This window comes from Aquarana catesbeiana, linkage group LG09, assembly GCF_042186555.1.
Source record: "Aquarana catesbeiana isolate 2022-GZ linkage group LG09, ASM4218655v1, whole genome shotgun sequence".
In the NCBI taxonomy this organism is placed as follows: Eukaryota; Metazoa; Chordata; class Amphibia; order Anura; family Ranidae; genus Aquarana; species Aquarana catesbeiana.
In genome coordinates, this window is record NC_133332.1 from 156,147,762 (window position 1) to 156,167,440 (window position 19,679).

The window sequence follows — 19,679 nt, forward strand, 5'->3', positions numbered from 1 at the left end:
CCATAATATATAATTATGGAGGCCGGCTCCCTTGCATTAATCAAGATAGAAACCAGTGAACCTGACAGCCCACGTTTCTTCAGAGTGTACTCAAGGCCACCTTCATTCCTAATCCTATCTGTAGGAATTCAAGGATCCTACCTATGACATTTTCACACTAGGAGACATATGCCTTCCAGACTCTATAGCAGGGGCGTTGCTAGATCTGCAAAAGATCTGGGGCTAGAGTCCATAGCAGCGGTCACTTACCTTTTTGCAGGCCCAGGGGGGGGGGCAAGCCGGTGGTAAGCAATTTTTCACGGCAAAGGCTGGTGTTGGCGTTTCAATCATCATGGCACCATGGGTGATATGGTGTCAGAGTGATCAAAGCGCATTGTTTCTATTGTTACATTCTAATATATAATGAAGTGGTTCAACTCACCATAATGCAGAATCAGTGGGAGCCCTGGGCGTGTCACTTGCCATATCTCCTGCCACCAGATGCATCATGTCACTTGCCACTGTCGCCTGTCACCAGATGCAGCTTTTTAACTTGTCACCGTCACCTGCCATTAGATGTGGATTGTCACTTGCCATGTCGCCTGACACCAGATGTGGATTGTCACTTGCCACGTCACCTGCCACCATTTGCAGATTGTCACTTGCCACGTCACCTGCCACCATTTGCACATTGTCACTTGCCATGTCACCTGCCACAATTTTCAGATTGACACTTGCCACATCACCTGCCACCATTTGCAGATTGTCACTTGCCACGTCACTTGCCACTATTTGCAGATTGTCACTTGCCACGTCACTTGCCACCATTTGCATATTGTCACTTGCCACCTGATGAGGATTGTCACTTGCCACGTCACCTGTCACCTGATGAGGATTGTCACTTGCCACGTCACCTGCCACCTGATGAGGATTGTCACTTGCCACGTCACCTGCCACCATTTGCAGACTGTCAATTGCCACGTCACCTGTCACTAGATGTGGGTTGTCACTTCCCAACTGATGTGGATTGACACTTGCCATGCCAGCCAGTGCCACCAAATGTGCATTGTCACTGCATTGGTGGCAGGCTGGCAGCACTGGTCCATTTAGTGAGGGCAGGAGAGCGGTGATGCGGGGCGGGCAGTGAGAGATGTTGTCATCTCTCTGCTCCCTGCTGCACCTCCGACATTTAAGAGGCCCGTGCTGTGAGGGCGGAAGAGCGCTGATGTGTGGTGGGCAGTGAGAGATGTCATTTCTCTGCTCCCTGCCGCACATCGCTCCCACATTGAAGTGGCCTGGCTGTGAGGTCGGAAGAGTGGTGGAGCGGGCGGAGAGAAATTATGTCATCTCTGCTCATCCGCCTGCTCGTCTCTCTCCTCCACCTCTAATGCAGCCCGCCGCAGCCGCGACCCTGCGGCATACCTCCCAACTTTTGAACTTCAGAATGAGGGACACTAGAGGGAGGAAGCGACCGGCGGCATAGTACGTGAACGTGCTACACGCACTACAGCATAAGTACTTAAAACTTAACAGTGGGAGGGGCTTAATGGACATGGTTAAACAAAAGGTTAATGCAAAAGTTGACCTGCCCCCCCCCCCCCCCCCCCCCCACTACCACCTGCCACTTCCAACACATGCCAAGATACACGTGGCTAAAGAATCATTTCAGATCTTTATTTATATATTGAGAGGATCATTCAAAAGAATTTGGAGTAACAGTATGTCAAAATGTGGACAGTTTCTCCAAAATCTTTTGACTACTCTGGAGCAGGGGTAGGCAACAGATCAATCTGAACAAAATGAAAAAGATCACCGGGGTTTGGCGCCCTTTTGTCAGAAGGGGAGTAAACGGCGTCAGTAGGGCAGTGGACGGCGTCAGTAGGGCAGTGGACGGCGTCAGTAGGGCAGTGGACGGCGTCAGTAGGGCAGTGGACGGCGTCAGTAGGGCAGTGGACGGCGTCAGTAGGGCAGTGGACGGCGTCAGTAGAGCAGTGGACGGCGTCAGTAGAGCAGTGGACGGCGTCAGTAGAGCAGTGGACGACGTCAGTAGAGCAGTGGATGGCAGTCAGTAGAGCAGTGGACGGCGTCAGTAGGGCAGAGGACTGCGTCAGTAGGGCAGAGGACTGCGTCAGTAGGGCAGAGGACTGCGTCAGTAGGGCAGAGGACGGTGTCAGTAGGGCAGAGGACTGTCAGAAGACCCGCCTCCTCCACTCAGCTGCGTTCCAACAGCACCTGTGTGCAGGGGAGGGGAGTGGTCTGTCCTATAACATACCAGCCCCCCTGCCCACACACAGCAGCGAGCCAGTGACATAAAACTAAATGTAACTGGGAGCCACACGCCTCCCCCTGAAGCATGGGCAAGTTGCAACTCCAAACGCTACACCCATGATCCTGACCCTCTGCAACTTTGTCCCGGCCAGCAATGTATGGAACGCCAGCTCTGCACTGGTTGGATGACAGAGGGGTGGGTCTGGGTAGCAGTCCCGCCCATACCCGACATCACACTCTCGATTTGACAGGTGAAGTCTTCCTTCCTGACTGCACAGTGTACATCCAGCCAGCTTGTCCACCAATCCCTGGCTGTGCTGGATGATCACACTGCTGCAGGTCCTAAGGAGCCAGAACCTGCGGCAAGAGACTCGGGGCTATGGGCTCCAGATTCGGGGCTCCAGCCTCGATAGCCACCCCCTGGCGACACCTATGCTCTATAGTATATGACTCTGGAGGCTGGCTTCCTAGCATTAACCGAGTAGAAACTACTGAAGCTAACAGCCCACGATCTTTCAGAATGTGGGTCTCAATAGCCAAACCGTTAAATTTAGCGTTTGTAAAGTAGGATGGAATACCGGACCTTGAGAAAGAAGGTCTGGCCGTGGCGGTAGGGTCTATGGGTCCCCTACTGTCATCTTTATGATCCCTGCATACCAAGATTTCCTGGGACCCGGTGGAGGCCACAAGAATCACTGACTTCCCTTCCTGCTTGATCCTGCGAAGAGGTTGTGGACGCAGGCAAAACAGGAGGGAATGCATAAATCAGTGAGAACCGATTCCACGGGAATAGCAAGGCATCTGTTCCCCATGCTAGCGGATCCTTTGTTTTTGACACAAAGTTGTCGATTACTTTGTTGAACCTGGACGTCCTGATAGAACAGATCTATGTCTGGGATCCCCCATCTTTGACATATTGACAGGACGATATCAGGGTGAAGGAACCATTTTCCTGGGACCTGCTGGCGACTCAAGTAGTCTGCCTGTCAATTTTCTATTCCTAGAATGAAGACCACTGATAGGATATGATTCACCTTTCTCTGGGCCGCACAACTTCTTGTGCCCCTTGGTGATTAATATAGGCCATTGCTGTGGCATAGTCGGATTGAATCCTGGCAGGACAATACCGTAAACTGAACGTTCAGGCCCTCAGAACCAAGTGCTCTGCCTGAATGATAGAATGATAATGGGGCAAGATCATTTCTGATCTGGGCCATTTCCATGGTAACTGAAGAAAGGATTTTCCCCTTTGCTGATTTTTGGATATTAACCATAAACTGAGGCTCCGGCGTACCCAGCTTACAGTACCTGGTATTTTCAGGTGGTCCATCCGGGTGCTAACCAGGCCCGACCCTGCTTAGCCTCCAAGATCAGATGAGATCGGGCGCTTTCAGGGTGATGTGGCCATAGGCTTTGGAGTCAGACACACTGGGAATCTAGAGCTTGAACCCTTTGTTCCAAGCCAATATGATGATGTTTTGCAGCAGTCTCGAATGAAACTGAGCATAATGAATGGCCTTGAATGAAGCCATCATCTTTCCCAACAACCCCATGCAAAGTTGAACAGAAAGACTTCATCTTGCTTCGACCACCTAAATCAGTTCCTTTATGGCACTGATCTTTGCCTGGGGCAAGAATACCCTTTTCTGGGTGTACCTATGATCAGACCCAAGTATCTTAGCCCTTTTCATGGTTTTAAAGAAGATTTCTCCTAGACTGAGAAACTGACCTAGATATTCCAGGTAGTTGAATGTGGTGACCATACTTTGGTCTAAGCGGGCTACCGACTGGACTATCAAGAACAGATCGGCCAGGTAAGCCATAATCGTTATACTTTGGGCCCTTAATCTAGCTTGAAGAAGGGCAAGAACCTTTGTAAACACCCAAGGTGCAGTAGCTAGACTGGAAAGCAGAGCTACACACTGAAAATGAAGATTTTCCCCCTTGAAAAGTAGATATTACTAGTGAGCGAGGCATATGGAGGTATGCATCTTTGACATCGATTGATGCCAGAAGTTCTCCTCCTTGTAGGATGGAGATAACTGATTGGATTGACTCCATGCGAAAAAGGAGTGGTTATATTCAGGAATTGAATTTAGATTTTTGAGATCCAGAATGTCCATTTGGATTTGACCAAACCCCAACCTCTGCTCTTACATGGGGGCCACCATGATCACTTTTTTGCCAAAAGATGGTCCAATGCTTGAGAGAAAGACTTTTTTCTCTGGATCCTTAGGAATGTTTGATCTGAGAAAAATAAGGAGACAGGAACTCTTGGAACTCCAGTTTGTATCTTGGAGCTATTGAGGAAGTCCCCCATTCGTCTTGACACTCTTCCTGCCAGATCCTTGAGAACTGCAGAAGAATTCCCCCTATTGGGCGAACGGGGGCGCCTCCTCATAAGGAGGCTTCAGTATCTTGTAGGTTTCCTCCCTCAAGACCTCTTTTGTCCCTGGGGTTAACCCTGAGGATTACCCTTTGAACCTGACGGAAGCCGTCGTGACTGCCTGGAGGCTGATGCCCCTGGCACAGTATTATCCAAAACATCCCCAAATAGCTGTTTCACCGCAAAAGGAACACTAGCCAGGAGCTTCTGCATGGTGCTTAGCGAAGGCTGCAAGGCCGAAGGATAGAATCTTTCAAAGCAACTATTGCAAACATAAAGCTGCCAGATCCTGGGCCTGCTGAGCAGGATAACCTTGAACACCTGTTTAAACTGGTCTCTCAACGATTAAGCAATTACTGTCAGCGCAGGCTGAGACACTCAATCTGCCAGAGAAAAAAGTGTTTGTTTTTTTTAATAGAAACTCCAACTTTTTATCCGTTGGATCCCTAAGCATTTGAGCATTGTCTGCCGGACAAGTCAAACTCTTATTCACAGAGGATATAACAGCATTAATTGCTGGTATACCCTACTTAGTGAATTTAGTGAAGTGTGAAAACCTTTTAGCAAGGAAAATAATGCTTATCTGGGTGATCCTCTCAGATACAAAAAAGCTTTTCCAACAATAAATGGAAAGAAAAAGGCATGCACAGCTTGAGGAGGCTTTAGCGAACCCAAACACTCAGTTAAGGGTACATAAATGTGGAGCGGACCATTTAGCAAGAAACTGCACCATCAATCTTAAGATTGAAACAGCTGATTCTCCCACATTTGACACCTCAGAAGAGGAGTCATCAGCCTCACCACGGTCCCCTGAGTTCGTCTTCTCCCGCCCCTAGTTCCTCAGTTTGAGGGTCCTGGGCAATGGAAGAGAACCTGTTGCATTTTGACCCATACTGGGATGTGATTAACCACTTGTTTACTGGGCACTTAAACCCCCCTCCTGTCCAGGCCAATTTTCAGCTTTTAGCGCTGTCGCACTTTGAAGGACAATTGCACGGTCATACAACACTGTAATCAAATGAAATTTTTATCATTTTTTTCCCACAAATAGAGCTTTCTTTTGGTGGTATTTGATAACCTCTGCAGCTTTTAGTTTTTGTTAAAAAAAATTGAAAAAGACCGAATTTTTAAAAAATTTATATTTTTTTTTTATATTTTGTTATAACATTTTGCAAACAGGCAATTTTTCTCCTTCATTGATGTACGCTGATGAGGTGGCACTGATGGGCGCCGATAGGTGACAGTGATGGGCACTGATGGGTGGCAGTGATGGACACTGATGGCAGCACTGCTAGGTGGCACTGATTGGCACCACTGGTGGGCATTGATAGGTGCCACTTGTGGGCATTGATAGGTGGCACTGGCAGGCACAGATGAGGCATATGTGCCTCCTTCCTCTTCGGGACCGATGTCCCTTTAACATAAGCCGGTGATCGGCTTTTTTTTTTATCTTAGCTTATCTCTGAGCAAAGCATGAGAAAGCACGTGCTCCATACAGTCCCCAGTCGCGACACTTAGGCATGACAACATTTACTTTAAAGCGGGAGTCCACCTAAAAAAAAAAAAATATTAAAAGCCAGCAACTACAAATACTGCAGCTGCTGACTTTTAATAAATGGACACTTACCTGTCCCAGGGTCCAGTGATGTTGGCAGCCAACGCCGATCACTCGTTCGACTCTCGGCAGCTGCCGCCGCCATCCTGGGTGAGGGAATCAGGAAGTGAAGCGTTGTGGCTTCACTTCCCGGTTCCCTGCTGCACATGCGCGAGTCGCGCTGAGGAGGGACGGGAAGAGGCGTAGACTCCCGTGGGAGTCTATGCCAGGAAGTGGGTGCAAATACCTGTCTTAGACAGGTATCTGTACCCCCATCCCCCCTGAAAGGTGCCAAATGTGACACCGGAGGGGGGAAGGGTTCCGAAAAGCGGAAGTTCCATTTTTGTGTGGAACTCCACTTTAAAGGAGACATTTCATAAGAAAATTTAAAAATTCCTTAGAAAACTCCACTTACCTTTTTTGCCGCAGGGTTTTCTGTGGTAAAACCAACAGACTTAATCTTCACCCTTCACTGTATGTTCCGTTAACAAACCTTCAGGAACTGGGGACCCTCGCGGAACCCACAATCCTGGACCTGTAATAGCACCCCGCCAGTAAAACTTTATGGCCTTAATACCAAAAGTACTGGATCCCGGGGTCCAGCTCTCTAAAAAGAGAAGCGTTTACAAGCAAAGAACCCGTTTCTTCGGACACGAGGCCCGGGTACCATTCAATTTGGCCTAAAAGACACTTTGAACGAATCCAGCTGTATAGCTAGCCACAGCAAGAATTGCTCCAGTGGAGCTCAGCACAGCACATCTTCACAAGTGACCAACACCTTAGAAACTGGCGAAAAAACTGAGATGCTTCCATTATAGGAGGGGTTATATAGGAAGGCAACTTCCTGTTTAGGGTGTGCTAGTGTCCAGCACCTGAAGGTGGACTATAACCACATAGTAATTACTATGGCCCTGTGTCCCGTGATGTACGATTAAAGAATTAATAATGTATTTTTTTTTAAAGAGAATAGAGGCTTCCACCATGTCAAAAAGATCAGTGTAGTGGTCACATCCCTAAAATGTGTACAACAAAATAACTATTCCCCCTTGAGTGGGACTTTAAAGGCCACAGACACTGATGCATACAAGAAAAATGTATTTTATTGCATAAAACAAGTTAATCCAGATCAAACAAATGATCAAACATTAAAAGACATTTGGTGTCTAATATTGTATGATGTGACCAACATAACAGAAAACAAAATACAACAGTACATATAAAATGACACTAGTACTCTCCAGTGGATGGTATTCCCTGGTACCCGACGCGTTTCCAGTTTAGCACCTTCGTCAGGGGTAGAGAGTAAAGATAAGTACGGTCAAAAATAGTTTCTCAATCAGAGTGGCTCCATGTCGAGAGCAAGTGAGGCAACTGTCATGATGGGGGTGCAGATAAACGCCAGCTTAGGATCAATGTAGGTATAGAACACTAAATACCCAGATCTGTTTAATGACAGATGAGCAGCAGCAGCTGAGTTCCAGCGGTCAGGTACGGATATTTCTATTCACCGGTATATACTCTGACGGAAAACAGGAAAGGGGCTAACCAAGGCTTTCAATAAGGTTCCAAAGTCAATGGGTAACACCAGATAGTGCCTGTCTTCCTGCGTACACCATGTATTTAAGAGTGTATTAATCTGAGTGGCGTCTCCCCTCTCTCTGCAATGCCTGCCTTTTGTTGTATTTTTTTTTAAAACAGCACCAATGTGCCACTATAGCTCCAAATAGCAAGAAAGTGAAAATATTTAAAGTCCAAGTTGTGCATTTGCATAAGTGGCAAAGTGAAAGATAAGTCCATAACTTCTATAAAAATGTTGATCCAACATAAAATATTCAAAGCAATCCTCTCTCCCATTGTAAAGTGATCCATAGTACCCCAGTGAAAAGACGCTTACCCCACCGCCATGACCTTGATTACAGAGTGGTCATGATAAGCATGTTTGAACCTGCCATACAGTGCAACTCCTCCCTGGCACTTCAAATGTTTATCTCCAACTCTCATTTATGGCAACCATATATGGGTAAAGAAAACAAGCCCGCAATAGTGTGAATCTGCAAACCCACTTTATTAATAAAAGCAATTAAAAATTAAAACCACTCAGATTTAAAAGGCATTTCCAAGCGCTATACAAGAGTATAAACCAGTTGTGGTTGCAACTGGCTAAGTCGACATGCGTGATGACTTCATCAAGTCCTGGCCCCACCCTAAGCGTTTAGTCAGAAGTAACACTAGACGCACAGTTTATTTAGAACACATTATTGATTTTTAGGATTTTTATCCTTTGGAGATTTAACGCTGCCTCTTATCTTGTTTATCAAGCTGAATTATCAGTGCTGAACAAAATGGTAGCAACTGAGCAACTACTACAACTAATCAGCAAAAAACAAGGCATGACTGGCCTTATTCCAAGGTAGGTTAAACGTTATGATGCTTTGAAGCTGAATTACAGATACATACTAAAAAATAAGAAAAAAACATTTAATCCAAACATATATTGACTAAAATTTACAAAAAAAAATATGTTTACATAAAAGAAGTATAAGTAATTGTATATGTTGTGTTTTTAGTCTCCCACCCCCTTTAAAGCACCTGTATCCTTATAAAAAACAGAGTTAGGTACCTGGTAACTCTTTTTCTAAGAAGTCTTCCAGGGCAGCATCCGAGAGATAGGCTCCTCCTCCCTAAAACAGGAAACACATTAGTCCACCATTATAAATTTCACACTCTTACCTGTGTGCCTCAGTTATGTTAAAGCACCGAAGGAATTCCCTGTAAGCTGCAAGCTCCCCCTCTGTACCTGGTTTTTGTTGTTTCAAGGGTGGGAACTAGTGCTGCCCTGGAAGACTTCTTAGAAAAAGAGTTACCAGGTACCTAACTCTGTTTTCTCGAATCGTCTTCCAGGGCAGCATCCGAGAGGATATATCAAGCAATACTTACTAGGGTGGGGTTAGAGACTGGAGCACTTTACGACCAAATGCTTGGTCTTGGTCAGACAGCTGGTCTATGCGGTAGTGCTTAGCGAAAGTACTGAAGCTCGACCATGTCGCTGCCCTGCAGATCTGCTCCGGAGTTGCCCCTGCTTTCTCTGCGGCCGAGGTTGCCCAGGCTCTAGTTGAGTGCGCTCTGATTTCACTAGGTGGAGTGAGATTCTGTGCCTTATAGGTAATCTGTATGGCCATCCTTATCCATCTGCTGATGGTGCTTTTTGAAGCTGGTTTCCCTCTGTTGATTCCTGCATAGAGGATGAAGAGGGAGGTCGTTCTACGCCATTCTTTTGTTCTTTCGAGATACGCTATGAGCGTGTTCCTTACATCAAGTTTGCTGTAAATGTTTCTTTTCCTACTATCCATGGTTGTTGGAAGTGAGGGTATGACGATGTTTTGGGTTCTGTGAAATGTAGAAGAGACCTTGGGTAGAAAGGCCGGATCTGGAGAGAGAATTATCTTGTCCAGATGTATTAGACAGTATGGTTCTATTGAAGATAGAGCTTGGATCTCACTCACTCTTCTGGCGGATACTAAGGCCAGAAGGAGCGCAGTTTTTAACGTGAGGTTTTTGTCTGAGCTGTCCTCGATAGGTTCAAACGGAGGAGAGAGAAAGCCCTTAAGTACTGTGCCCATGTCCCAGGTGGGAGTTTTGTACAATTTGGCTGGTTTGGATCTTTTAAGAGCTATGAGGAATCGTCTTATCAGCGGGTCTTCCGCTAGTCTAGTATCCATGACCGAGGAAAGTGCTGCAACTTGTACTTTCAGGGTACTTGGTGATATGTTTTTGTCTGCACCATCTTGTAGGAAGTCCAAAACTATTGGAATTATCCCACCGTTGGAGATTGGTCTGTCTTCGTACCAAGAAACAAATTTTTTCCTTATTTTCTCATAGATGGCTCTCGTTACCGGCTTTCTGCTGTTTAAGATGGTGTTGATTACTCTGTCCGACAGGCCTTTGTTCTGGAGTTTTACCCTCTCAGTAACCAAGCCGAGAGCTTCAAGATTTTGTGGTTCGGATGGTTGACTGGGCCTTGTGACAGTAGATCCGGGCGGTCCGTCAGTGTCAGCTGAGGTTGTATGCTGAGATTTTTTAAATGACTGAACCATGCTCTCTGGGGCCAGTGTGGTGCTATTCGTATTACTGTTGTTTTCTCTGCCTTGATTTTTTGGATTACTTTTGGGATTATGGCAGTTGGAGGGAATGCATAGCACAGATGCCATTTCCAGTTTTGGTTGAAAGCATCCACCCCGCTGTTGCCATCTGTAGGGTCCAGGGAGAAAAATATCAGAGATTTTGCGTTCGCCCTGGAAGCAAATAGGTCTACTTCGGGTATTCCCCACTTCTGGGTGATTTGAGTGAAGGTTGTTTGGTTTAGTGACCATTCCGTGTGTTTTATCGTTTTCCGGCTCAGGAAATCTGCCACTGTATTGTCTGTTCCTTTTAGATGAATACCGGATATCGATCTTATGTTCACTTCTGTCCTCAGTAGGATAGATTGTGTCAGTCTCATCAGATTTTGGGATTTTGTGCCCCCTTGTCTGTTTAGGTATGCGACTGTCGTTGCGTTGTCTGATTGTATCTTTACATCCTTCCCCTGTAATGCTGGCTTGAAGGTTTTTAGCGCTTCCCCCACAGCTTTCAGCTCTCTCAAGTTTGAGGAGGCTTGTGCCCATTTGGGTGTCCATTTCCCTTGCGAGAACCGCCCTTCCATGTGGGCTCCCCATCCTAGGGCGCTTGCATCAGTGGTGATGCTGACTGGATTGACTTGAGCCCATCTGCGCCCCTCGATGACCCGAAGTGGGTTGAGCCACCAGTAGAGTGTTTGTTTGACTGTGGCGGGGACGGGAATGGATTTTTCTAGGGATGCTTGCCTGCCATCCCATTGGGACAGAATGTAGTTCTGTAAGGGTCGCATGTGAATTTATGCCCAGGTGATGGCTGGAATGGAAGACGTCATCAGTCCTAGTATGGACATTCCGTGCCTGATCGTTGTGGAATGGTTCCTTAGCAGGGACGTAATTGCTTGTGTCATTTTTACGTCTTTTTCCTTTGTTAGGAAAATTTTTGACAGTCTGGAGTCCAGCACGTATCCCAGGTACACTACTCTCTGGCTTGGGATCATTTGCGATTTCTCTGCGTTTATTAACCATCCCAGGTTTTGCAGATAGATCATACTCTTGCGCAGGTTGTTTTCTAGGATTGCTGCTGAGTCCGCAAAGAACAGGAGGTCGTCTAAGTATGGTATTATTCCAATACCCTCCTGTCTTAGACCTTTTAGTGCTTCCGCCATTATTTTTGAGAATATTCTTGGAGCCGAGGAGATTCCGAAGGGGAGAGCTGTGTACTGTAGGTGCAGCGTAGCTGCTGGCCCCTGGATTGCGAACCTTAGAAACTTTTGGTGATCCTTCCTTATGGGGACATGTAGGTAGGCATCCTGTAAGTCTAGTGTTGCCATGAATGTCTCCTGCGGTAGGATGTTCCTGATTGAATAGATAGATTCCATTCTGAATCTCTTGTATCTTATTCCTCGGTTGAGTGGTTTGAGGTTTAGTATCAGCCTTAGTTTGCCTGATGGTTTTCTTTTTGCGAAGATGTGTGAGTAGAAGCCCTTTTGTTCCTCCTCTTGGGGAACGTGACAAATCACCTTCTGATCTAATAGTTTCTGTAGGGATTCTAGAAACACCTTTGCTTGATTGCTGTCCTTGGGTAGCATGGTCGCTAAGTATTTGGTTGGGGGGCGGTTGGAGAATTCTATTGCGTAACCATCCGTTATGGTGCGCAGTATGAATTTGTTTTCTGTTATCTCCTCCCATTGGTTGGAGAAAGCCGCCAATCTGCCCCCACCTGAAGGCAGTCATTGTTTTTTGTTCTTTTGGGTATTAGGCTTGAGGATGAATTCACTTTTGCCTTTCTTGTTTTGTTGACCCCAGTGCTTTTTTGCCCCTGGCTTATTGAATTTCTTGAAATGCCGAAAGGGCGCCTTCCCTTGTCTCTTCTTGGTTTGAGGGAACCCCTTATTTTTTGCTGCAGTCCTATCCAGGACTGTTTCTAGTTCGGGACCAAACAGTAGGTCTCCAGTGAATGGTATGCCACATAAACGGTTCTTGGAAGGTGCATCCCCCCCCCAGGATTTTAACCACAGGGCTCTGCGGGCCGAGTTTAGTAGTGCCGTGGTCCTAGAGGATATTCTGACAGTTTCTGCTGAAGCATCTGCCAAGAAAGCTGCCGCTCTAGTTAGTGTGGGGATGGTTTTAATTAGTTCCTCCCTGGGTGTGTCGTTCTCCAATAGATCTTGCAGCTGGGTTAGCCAGATTAGCAAGGTTCGGGCTGTGCAGGTGGAAGCAATAGCCGGATTTAGGTTTGCCGCCCCTGCTTCCCATGCCCTTTTCAGGAGAGCTTCTATTTTCTTGTCCATGGGGTCGCTGAGGGTACCTGCGTCATCAAAAGCCAAGTCCGATTTGTTCGTGATTTTTGCCAGAGAGGCATCCACCTTGGGGCATTTAGCCCAGGTTTTGGTGTCTGCTTCCGCAAACGGGTATCTGCGTTTGATTGTGGCGGGGATGAAAAGCTTTTTCTCTGGGTCTTCCCATTCCTTTTTGACTATGTCTTTAAGTGTTTGGTGTACCGGGAACATTCTTGGCTTCTTGGGCTGGAGCCCTTTGTACATTCTGTCATGCATAGTGAGTTCTGCGGTTTTCTGTTCTTTAATGCCTAGAGTGTCAGTGATGGCTTTGAGAAGACTGTCTGTGTCCTCAGAAGGAAACAGGTTGCAGTCTGTCGTGTCATCTTCCTCCTCTGAGTCTGAACAGATACCGTCTTCTGATTCAGATTGTTCAGATTCATCTGAATCCACCTCTTGTTCTGCCTGTACCTTGTTCTCCCTTGGAATGTGTGTTCCGCTGGTAGATGGGATACTGGCCTGAGCGACACTTGCTGGCGTTTCTAATTTCTCTATAGCTGAGCGTAGTGGTGCCATGGTGCTCTGAATTTCTTTCTTAAAAGAATTGAGCAGGTCTTTCAAAAATCCCTGTGGATTCTTTTGCCACCATTTTGTCTAAGCATTTCTGACACAGGGGCTTTTTCCAATCTGGGGAAAGCCTGTGGCTGCATGAGGCACGTGTTTTGCCTTTAGCCTTCCTTTCCTCAGGGGTCTTTGCCTGCAAGCGAGCATAGAGAACAACAAAGAAAAACCCCGTGAGTCAAAGGAACTGCCTGTAGATAGGCAGTAAAGAGGTTAAGACAGAGATAATTCAAGAATATTCTGGCTTACCTTGGAGCTGTCCTGATTTGCAGGATCTGCAGGGCAGGGTGGGGAAGCGTCAGACATGATCAGCCACCAGGATCCTCTGCTTAGAGGCCTTTTTATCTGCTTCCTGCATAAGCTCCAGCCCCGCCCCCGGCTGACCCCGTGTAGGTTGGTGGACACACCTGCACATGCCGCTGTATTGTAGAGTAACTGTGCTGGTAGTGAAGGGTAGCATTGAACAAATTTGCTATTTGTATTCTGTTTTCTCTTTTTTTTTTTTTTTAAACTTCCCGCCCCTAGGAGTCCCTGCTCTATCTCCGCAGTAGATAGACTACGGGAAAATGGCCGCCAACCCGGAAGCGGAACTTCCTCGCGCCATCTTGGTACACCCCCGACTTCCTGTAGCGGCCTCGGTGAGGACGCTGCTGCGCCGCCCGGAGAGCGGCGGATTCGTTTGGGGGGACAGCCGCAGCCACCAGGGACCTAATTTAGAAGGTGCAAACCCCTCCCTGCTAGACCCTCTGCTGCTGAGGATTTCGGCAGCGGTCGGCGGCGGCGGTGGGGGGGGGGGGGCGCGCCCATCTATGCATGTATCCATCCCCCCTGGCGGGCTCCAGATTCTGCGGAAAGCCAGAGGGGGGTGCTTGCGGAAGCATACACAGGCCTAAACAGCGGCATGGGGTGGGGATGACAGAGTCCTCCTGCAGCCTGGGGGGATGATTGCAGACCCCTCAGTAGGGGCGAAATCTCAGGCTTTGAGCAATGTTGCCCAGTGCTGCGCCTGCTCGCCCTCCCAAAGCCCCTTGGGCTGTATGGGATGCTGGCAGGGGGTCTCCTGCAACAAGCACAGAGACAGGTGAAAATAAAATAACAAACGTTCTTGCAGCTCCTGTGGGTCCGGAGGAAACACAAACAACTGAGGCACACAGGTAAGAGTGTGAAATTTATAATGGTGGACTAATGCGTTTCCTGTTTTAGGGAGGAGGAGCCTATCTCTCGGATGCTGCCCTGGAAGACGATTCGAGAAAATGTAATATACTTACCCTATTTCTAGAGTGCCTGGTAACATCACAGGTCCTCTTCACTCTCTTCTTGCTCCTGCAGTGGCGGAATCCTAAATGCTGCAGAGATGAGTGCCATGCATTGATGGTGCTGCTCTCTGCAATATTCTCCTGTTAAGTCCAAAGTGGGCCCTTGACTCTCTGTGCTCATAGGAAATGGGCTGAATGACACTATGCATAAATCAGCCAAGAGTTGAACATTAAAATAGCTAGCCATTTCATTTACAACAGTGTGTCTGCTATGATTTTTTTTTTAAATGCCAGTAGATGCCAGGTTCCTGCACCTCCTGCCTCCACTTTATAAACAATTCATAAGCAGTGTTGCCAACCGCCAGTATTTTTACTGGCAGCCAGTAAAAAATGAGCACTTTTCTCCTGCCAGTAAATGCCAGTGAAAGAAAAAAGTTGCCAGTAAAAAATATGGATGTGACGTTTGGCCGAGACCATCCGAGTGCCTGCTACAGTGTGTTTGGACAGTGCCAGCAGTGTGTCGCTTGAAGTCATGGTGCAAAGGAACGGAGCAGCCGGAGCCTCATGTGCAGGTCTGCAGAACGGGAGGAAGGCAAGCCGGGAGTGGACAGAAGGGACCACCTGGCATGGAGAGAAAGGGTCACTGTGATTCAGGAGGGGACGCGTCATGTTGGTGAGGTGCCATCATCATCTGTGCTGCTAGTGTAACTGTGAGAATCAATTTCATGATTTGCCCTCTCGATTCCTGTCCCTGAGCTACTTATTTACTATATTGAAAATAAAATAAGTAATATATTTTTGCCTTAATATCTACCCTAAATCACTTTGCTAATTGCATATTGTACTTGTTTGTAGAATATATACTGAAATTTGCACTTAAAACTGTCATTTTGTAACTTTTAAATATGCCAGGAAAAACGGCACTGTGCCAGGAAATTTTGGGTGTCGTGTCAGTAAATTTCAATCTGGTAGGTTGGCAACACTGTTCATAAGATACAACACACCTTAAAACTGTGGACTTTAGTATTTGTTGGCAGATATATCATACCATTCAGGATTAGCACTCATAGATCTTCATAGCACATAGTAAATTAGCCTTGAAGAGAAAAAACAAAAAAACAAAAACAAAAAAAAACAATACTCATGCACAACTCTAGAGAATGTATGGGAAAAGAAGCTAACCTGACAATATCCAATTTTGGGGTTTCTGTATGCATATGCTGTCAGCACTCTTCGCAATGCAGAGATGCCAGTGTCACTTTGAAACGCTGGATGTTCTGGAAGTGATCTGCGCAAGTCTCGCTCAATTTCATCAGTTGCCAAAGTGCATGTGCCAAGAGACTTTTCCACAATTTCCGGGTAGTAGCCTGGGTTAGCTGCCATGTCATTAACTGCACCTGCCAATAAGTAATATTAATACAGCTTTATATTATATGATCTTTACAGTGTACCCTTTCAGTGCACAAGGTCGAAGCAGCTATATGATAGGAAGAATACTGAAAACCTTGTGTACGTGATTATCTGCATGCAGTGTGTGAATAATTGGTTTGGATTAGATCACAATTACTGTTGGTTTGGGGGGGCAGTTCTTTAGACAAATAACTTACATTGATTATTATATTTTTACAACTGTCATTACAAATGACAATGACAGTGAAGGGGTTAACACTAGGGGACGATCAAGGGATTAAGTGTTCCCTAGGGAGGTGTTTCTAACTGTGGGGGGAGTGTACTGACTGGAGGAGGAGAGATCACTTTTCCTGATCACTAGAAACAGCAGATCTCTCTCTTCCCCGTCAGAACGGGGATCTGTTTGTTTACATACACAGATCCCCGTTCTGGTTCTCTGTGATCGCGGGTGGCCACACACATCGGCTCCAGCGTTGTGACGGAGTCGTGCTCCGCCTATCGCTCATGGCCAACGTACCACTACAGCGATTCGCGCAGCCATACCAACCTGCCACAGAATAATGATGGTGGCTGGTCTGCAAGCAGTTAAAATTGAATTAAATTGTGTTTTTGGTGCTCAGATGCAGTGAAGATCTGATTTATGAAGGAAAGAAGCTCTTATTGACCTTTGTTATGTGGGTCAATATAGAGGTAAGAGTTTGTCCATAAGGGTTTACCATGGTGGAGGTGTTCCTGCTTGCACGTCTTTGCAGCACTTACTTGGGAGTGATGTATATCACAAGTTATATGGGACTATGGGACTATTACATTAATGATTATATGGACTTTTGTTGTGTCAGCAGGAGATAGAGAAACAGCAGTGCACTAATCTTCCCAGCGAAGAGCTGTGCATGGGGGCATGTCGGCACAAGTCTTGCCCATTGGAGGATAGGCAGGTGGTGCTCTCAATTAAAATGCAAAGAAGAAAACTGACCACACTGGGATGGATGTGCTACCGTGTCTAGTGTGGTCAGTGTGAAAAAGGAAAGCAGAGGCACTTGGTAGGATCACCAGCTATTTCACACAAATGAAAAAATGCAAAGAGTAAAGGATACTTTTTAAAAAAGTACATGGTACAACAGACACATATCAGGAATATGAAATGTTGAGGTAACATACAAAATTTACCAACAACTCTATAGGTAGAACCTACAAGTAAATGTCATTCAGTTAGTGGATGCTCTCACTACATTGTTGATGTTAAGCATTGTTGACTGAGAAGAAAAATAAATGTTGTGTGGCCAGCTTTGGATTAATATATAGGGTACTAATATTTATACACTTGTCCCTATTAGATCATTGTCTACAGTTGCTCATGTCTTCATATGCTCACCAAGTATGCAAGAAAAGTTTAAGGATTGTATTCCATTCAAAAAGAAGGGAGACACCTGGGAAAGGAAGGCTGCACACCCCAAAGTGATTTCAAAAAAAGGGAATTTACCCCCAAGAGTGGAGGGGCTTTCAGGCAGCAAACAACAATGCAGATGTTCTATGGTTTAAAGGTAGCTTTAATTAAACATGGGACATTAGAGTAAAAAAAACATGAACTGTGTACATAGTGTTATAAAAAGCACAGGAGCATGTACAGAGCTATACATGAATCGTGCACTACAAAAGCGCTTGGATGGTGCTGACGCGTTTCGACCCCATCGGGTCTTCTTCAGAGGAGATGCATGCGCTGTGGGAGAATTTTGTATACATAAAGAAATAATGCCATACTTTGTCTGTTTTTATTACTTTTCCTACCAAAAGAATTTTTAGAAATTACTGTACACACAATGAGTCAATTTGTGGGTGATGAATGGGATGCTTTGATGCAAAATTACGAGTCCACTTTTGAACAGGGAGAACAGAGAGATCTATCTGTCTCCTCCCTGTTCCAGAAACTTACCAAGGTTTTGGAAAAGAAATCGGCCCTGCTTTGGCACATTAAAACCTTCAAGAAATATATTGAAGCACAGATCACAGGTTTTTCCTTAGGCAAGACACACAAAATATGGGGAAGTCTGGCCCACATGTTGCTGGCTACTAACATTGTAGGAATGGTGGTACTCCCTGTGCTTACTGCATCGCATTTATCGTATCGCATCCAATATGCTTCCCTGCTTTCCCCCATGTGATTTGTACTCAATGTATTTTCTGTTCATATAATGTTTCAATTAAAATATGGTTTTCATTGTATGCATCTCTCAAGGGAGGTGTAAGAACAGTATAATTAATTTTGTAATAGGAATAGATGATGTGTGAACAACTTATGGACTTTTTGATTTTATGCTAATAAGTTCTCAGTTCCCGTAAAAATATTTTCCATCCCACGCCTATTATGGTATGCAGTTACAATTGTTGTTAAAATATAATGATTTCATCCGCACACGGGCTGGTATTCAGTGTCCTAAGTACACTTTGAAATCCAACTTACTACGATGTATGTTTTTTTATGTCTTTTTCCACTCAGGTCCGGACCTGGGCTACCGGTCCAGCCGTCTCCCCCTCAGGGAGTAGCGGTTGCATTACTGTGCCTCTTCCTGGCAGGGGGAGACAGGCGTAGGGCCCTACGCATATCTACACGACCACTAGAGGGCTGGACCCTCTGGGACTTGAATTCCCCCTGCCAGCGTCATTCTGAATCCTTCCGGGCGCCGTATCCGGTGCGCGCGCATGCACGTGATGTCACGACGCCACGTTATTACGTCGGTAAGGACGGCGGAGCCGGGACAGCGTCCTTCGGAATGCCGGGTGACTTACACATGGAGTGCTGACAGTCAGCACTATCCCCGCACAGGTGAGTAGGGTGGAGGTAGCTAGCACACGCCTGTGGTCATCATCAGCAGTCAATCAGTGTTAGAGTCCTTTACATTTAAAGAGAGCAGGTCCCATACAGGGATCTGCATTGAACATCCTTAGTTCCAGCAGGAAGCACTATCCTCACAGGGGCTCCTGAAACACAGGTACTTTCCCATTCGCTATACCAGACTATTCCTTGCTTTGTCAGTTTGATTGTAACATGCTTTACAATCTCACACACAGCTATTATATACTCCTTTGGTGCAATCCTCACAGACTGCTTTCCGCACACTGGTGTGCTGCTATATGTTCGGCACTCCCAGGTAAACCACTTTTAAAAAATCCACACTTTGGCATCTCATGATTCCCTGATAATTATTGTTGCATTTTCTCACATTGTTATTTGCTCCTTTATTCACACACTGTTCATACTATCTATAATGCACACCCCTTTCTCCTTCCTTTTTTCCAGCAGTCTCTTTTTCACTCACTCACTCTCCTCAGTTTTTGCACGCATTATTATGCCTTTTTTCTTTCAGCACAACCTCCACACACTTGCATCCTCTCGTTTCTGCTGACCCAGTCCCTCTTTCTTCCTCCTCTACTTCTTTTCCCCTGAGCTGTTTTCCTTTTTGTTCTCCTCTCCCTTTTTTTTCTCTGTCATGTCCTAGGCCTAGGCCTAGGCAGAACCTCCCCCTCTTTTACCCCCCCCCTATCGTTGTGTTTCTCCCCCCCCCCCCCGTTCTCCCCCCACCCTCGTTTTCTTCCCTCACCATTTACTTCATTCCTCACCAGTCTCCACACTCCCCCCCCCCTTCTCCCCCTCCTCCTCCCCCCCCTTTCTCCCCCCCTCCTCCCCCCCTTTCTCCCCCTCCTCCTCCCCCCCCTTTCTCCCCCCCTCCTCCCCCCCTTTCTCCCCCCCTCCTCCCCCCCCTTTCTCCCCCCCTCCTCCCC

General features: G+C 46.4%; 1 protein-coding gene and 1 pseudogene across 1 annotated transcript in view; both read right to left on the reverse strand.

Moving 5' to 3' along the window:
• Positions 1-19,679, reverse strand: part of TBC1D8B (TBC1 domain family member 8B) — a 167,827-nt gene that overhangs the window by 63,697 nt on the left and 84,451 nt on the right. The window contains exon 10 of the mRNA XM_073599294.1: positions 15,675-15,889. Coding sequence (XP_073455395.1) covers positions 15,675-15,889 — 215 coding nt within the window. The remainder of the gene's footprint in view (positions 1-15,674; positions 15,890-19,679) is intronic.
• On the reverse strand, positions 3,544-3,659 carry LOC141109183 (5S ribosomal RNA; annotated as a pseudogene).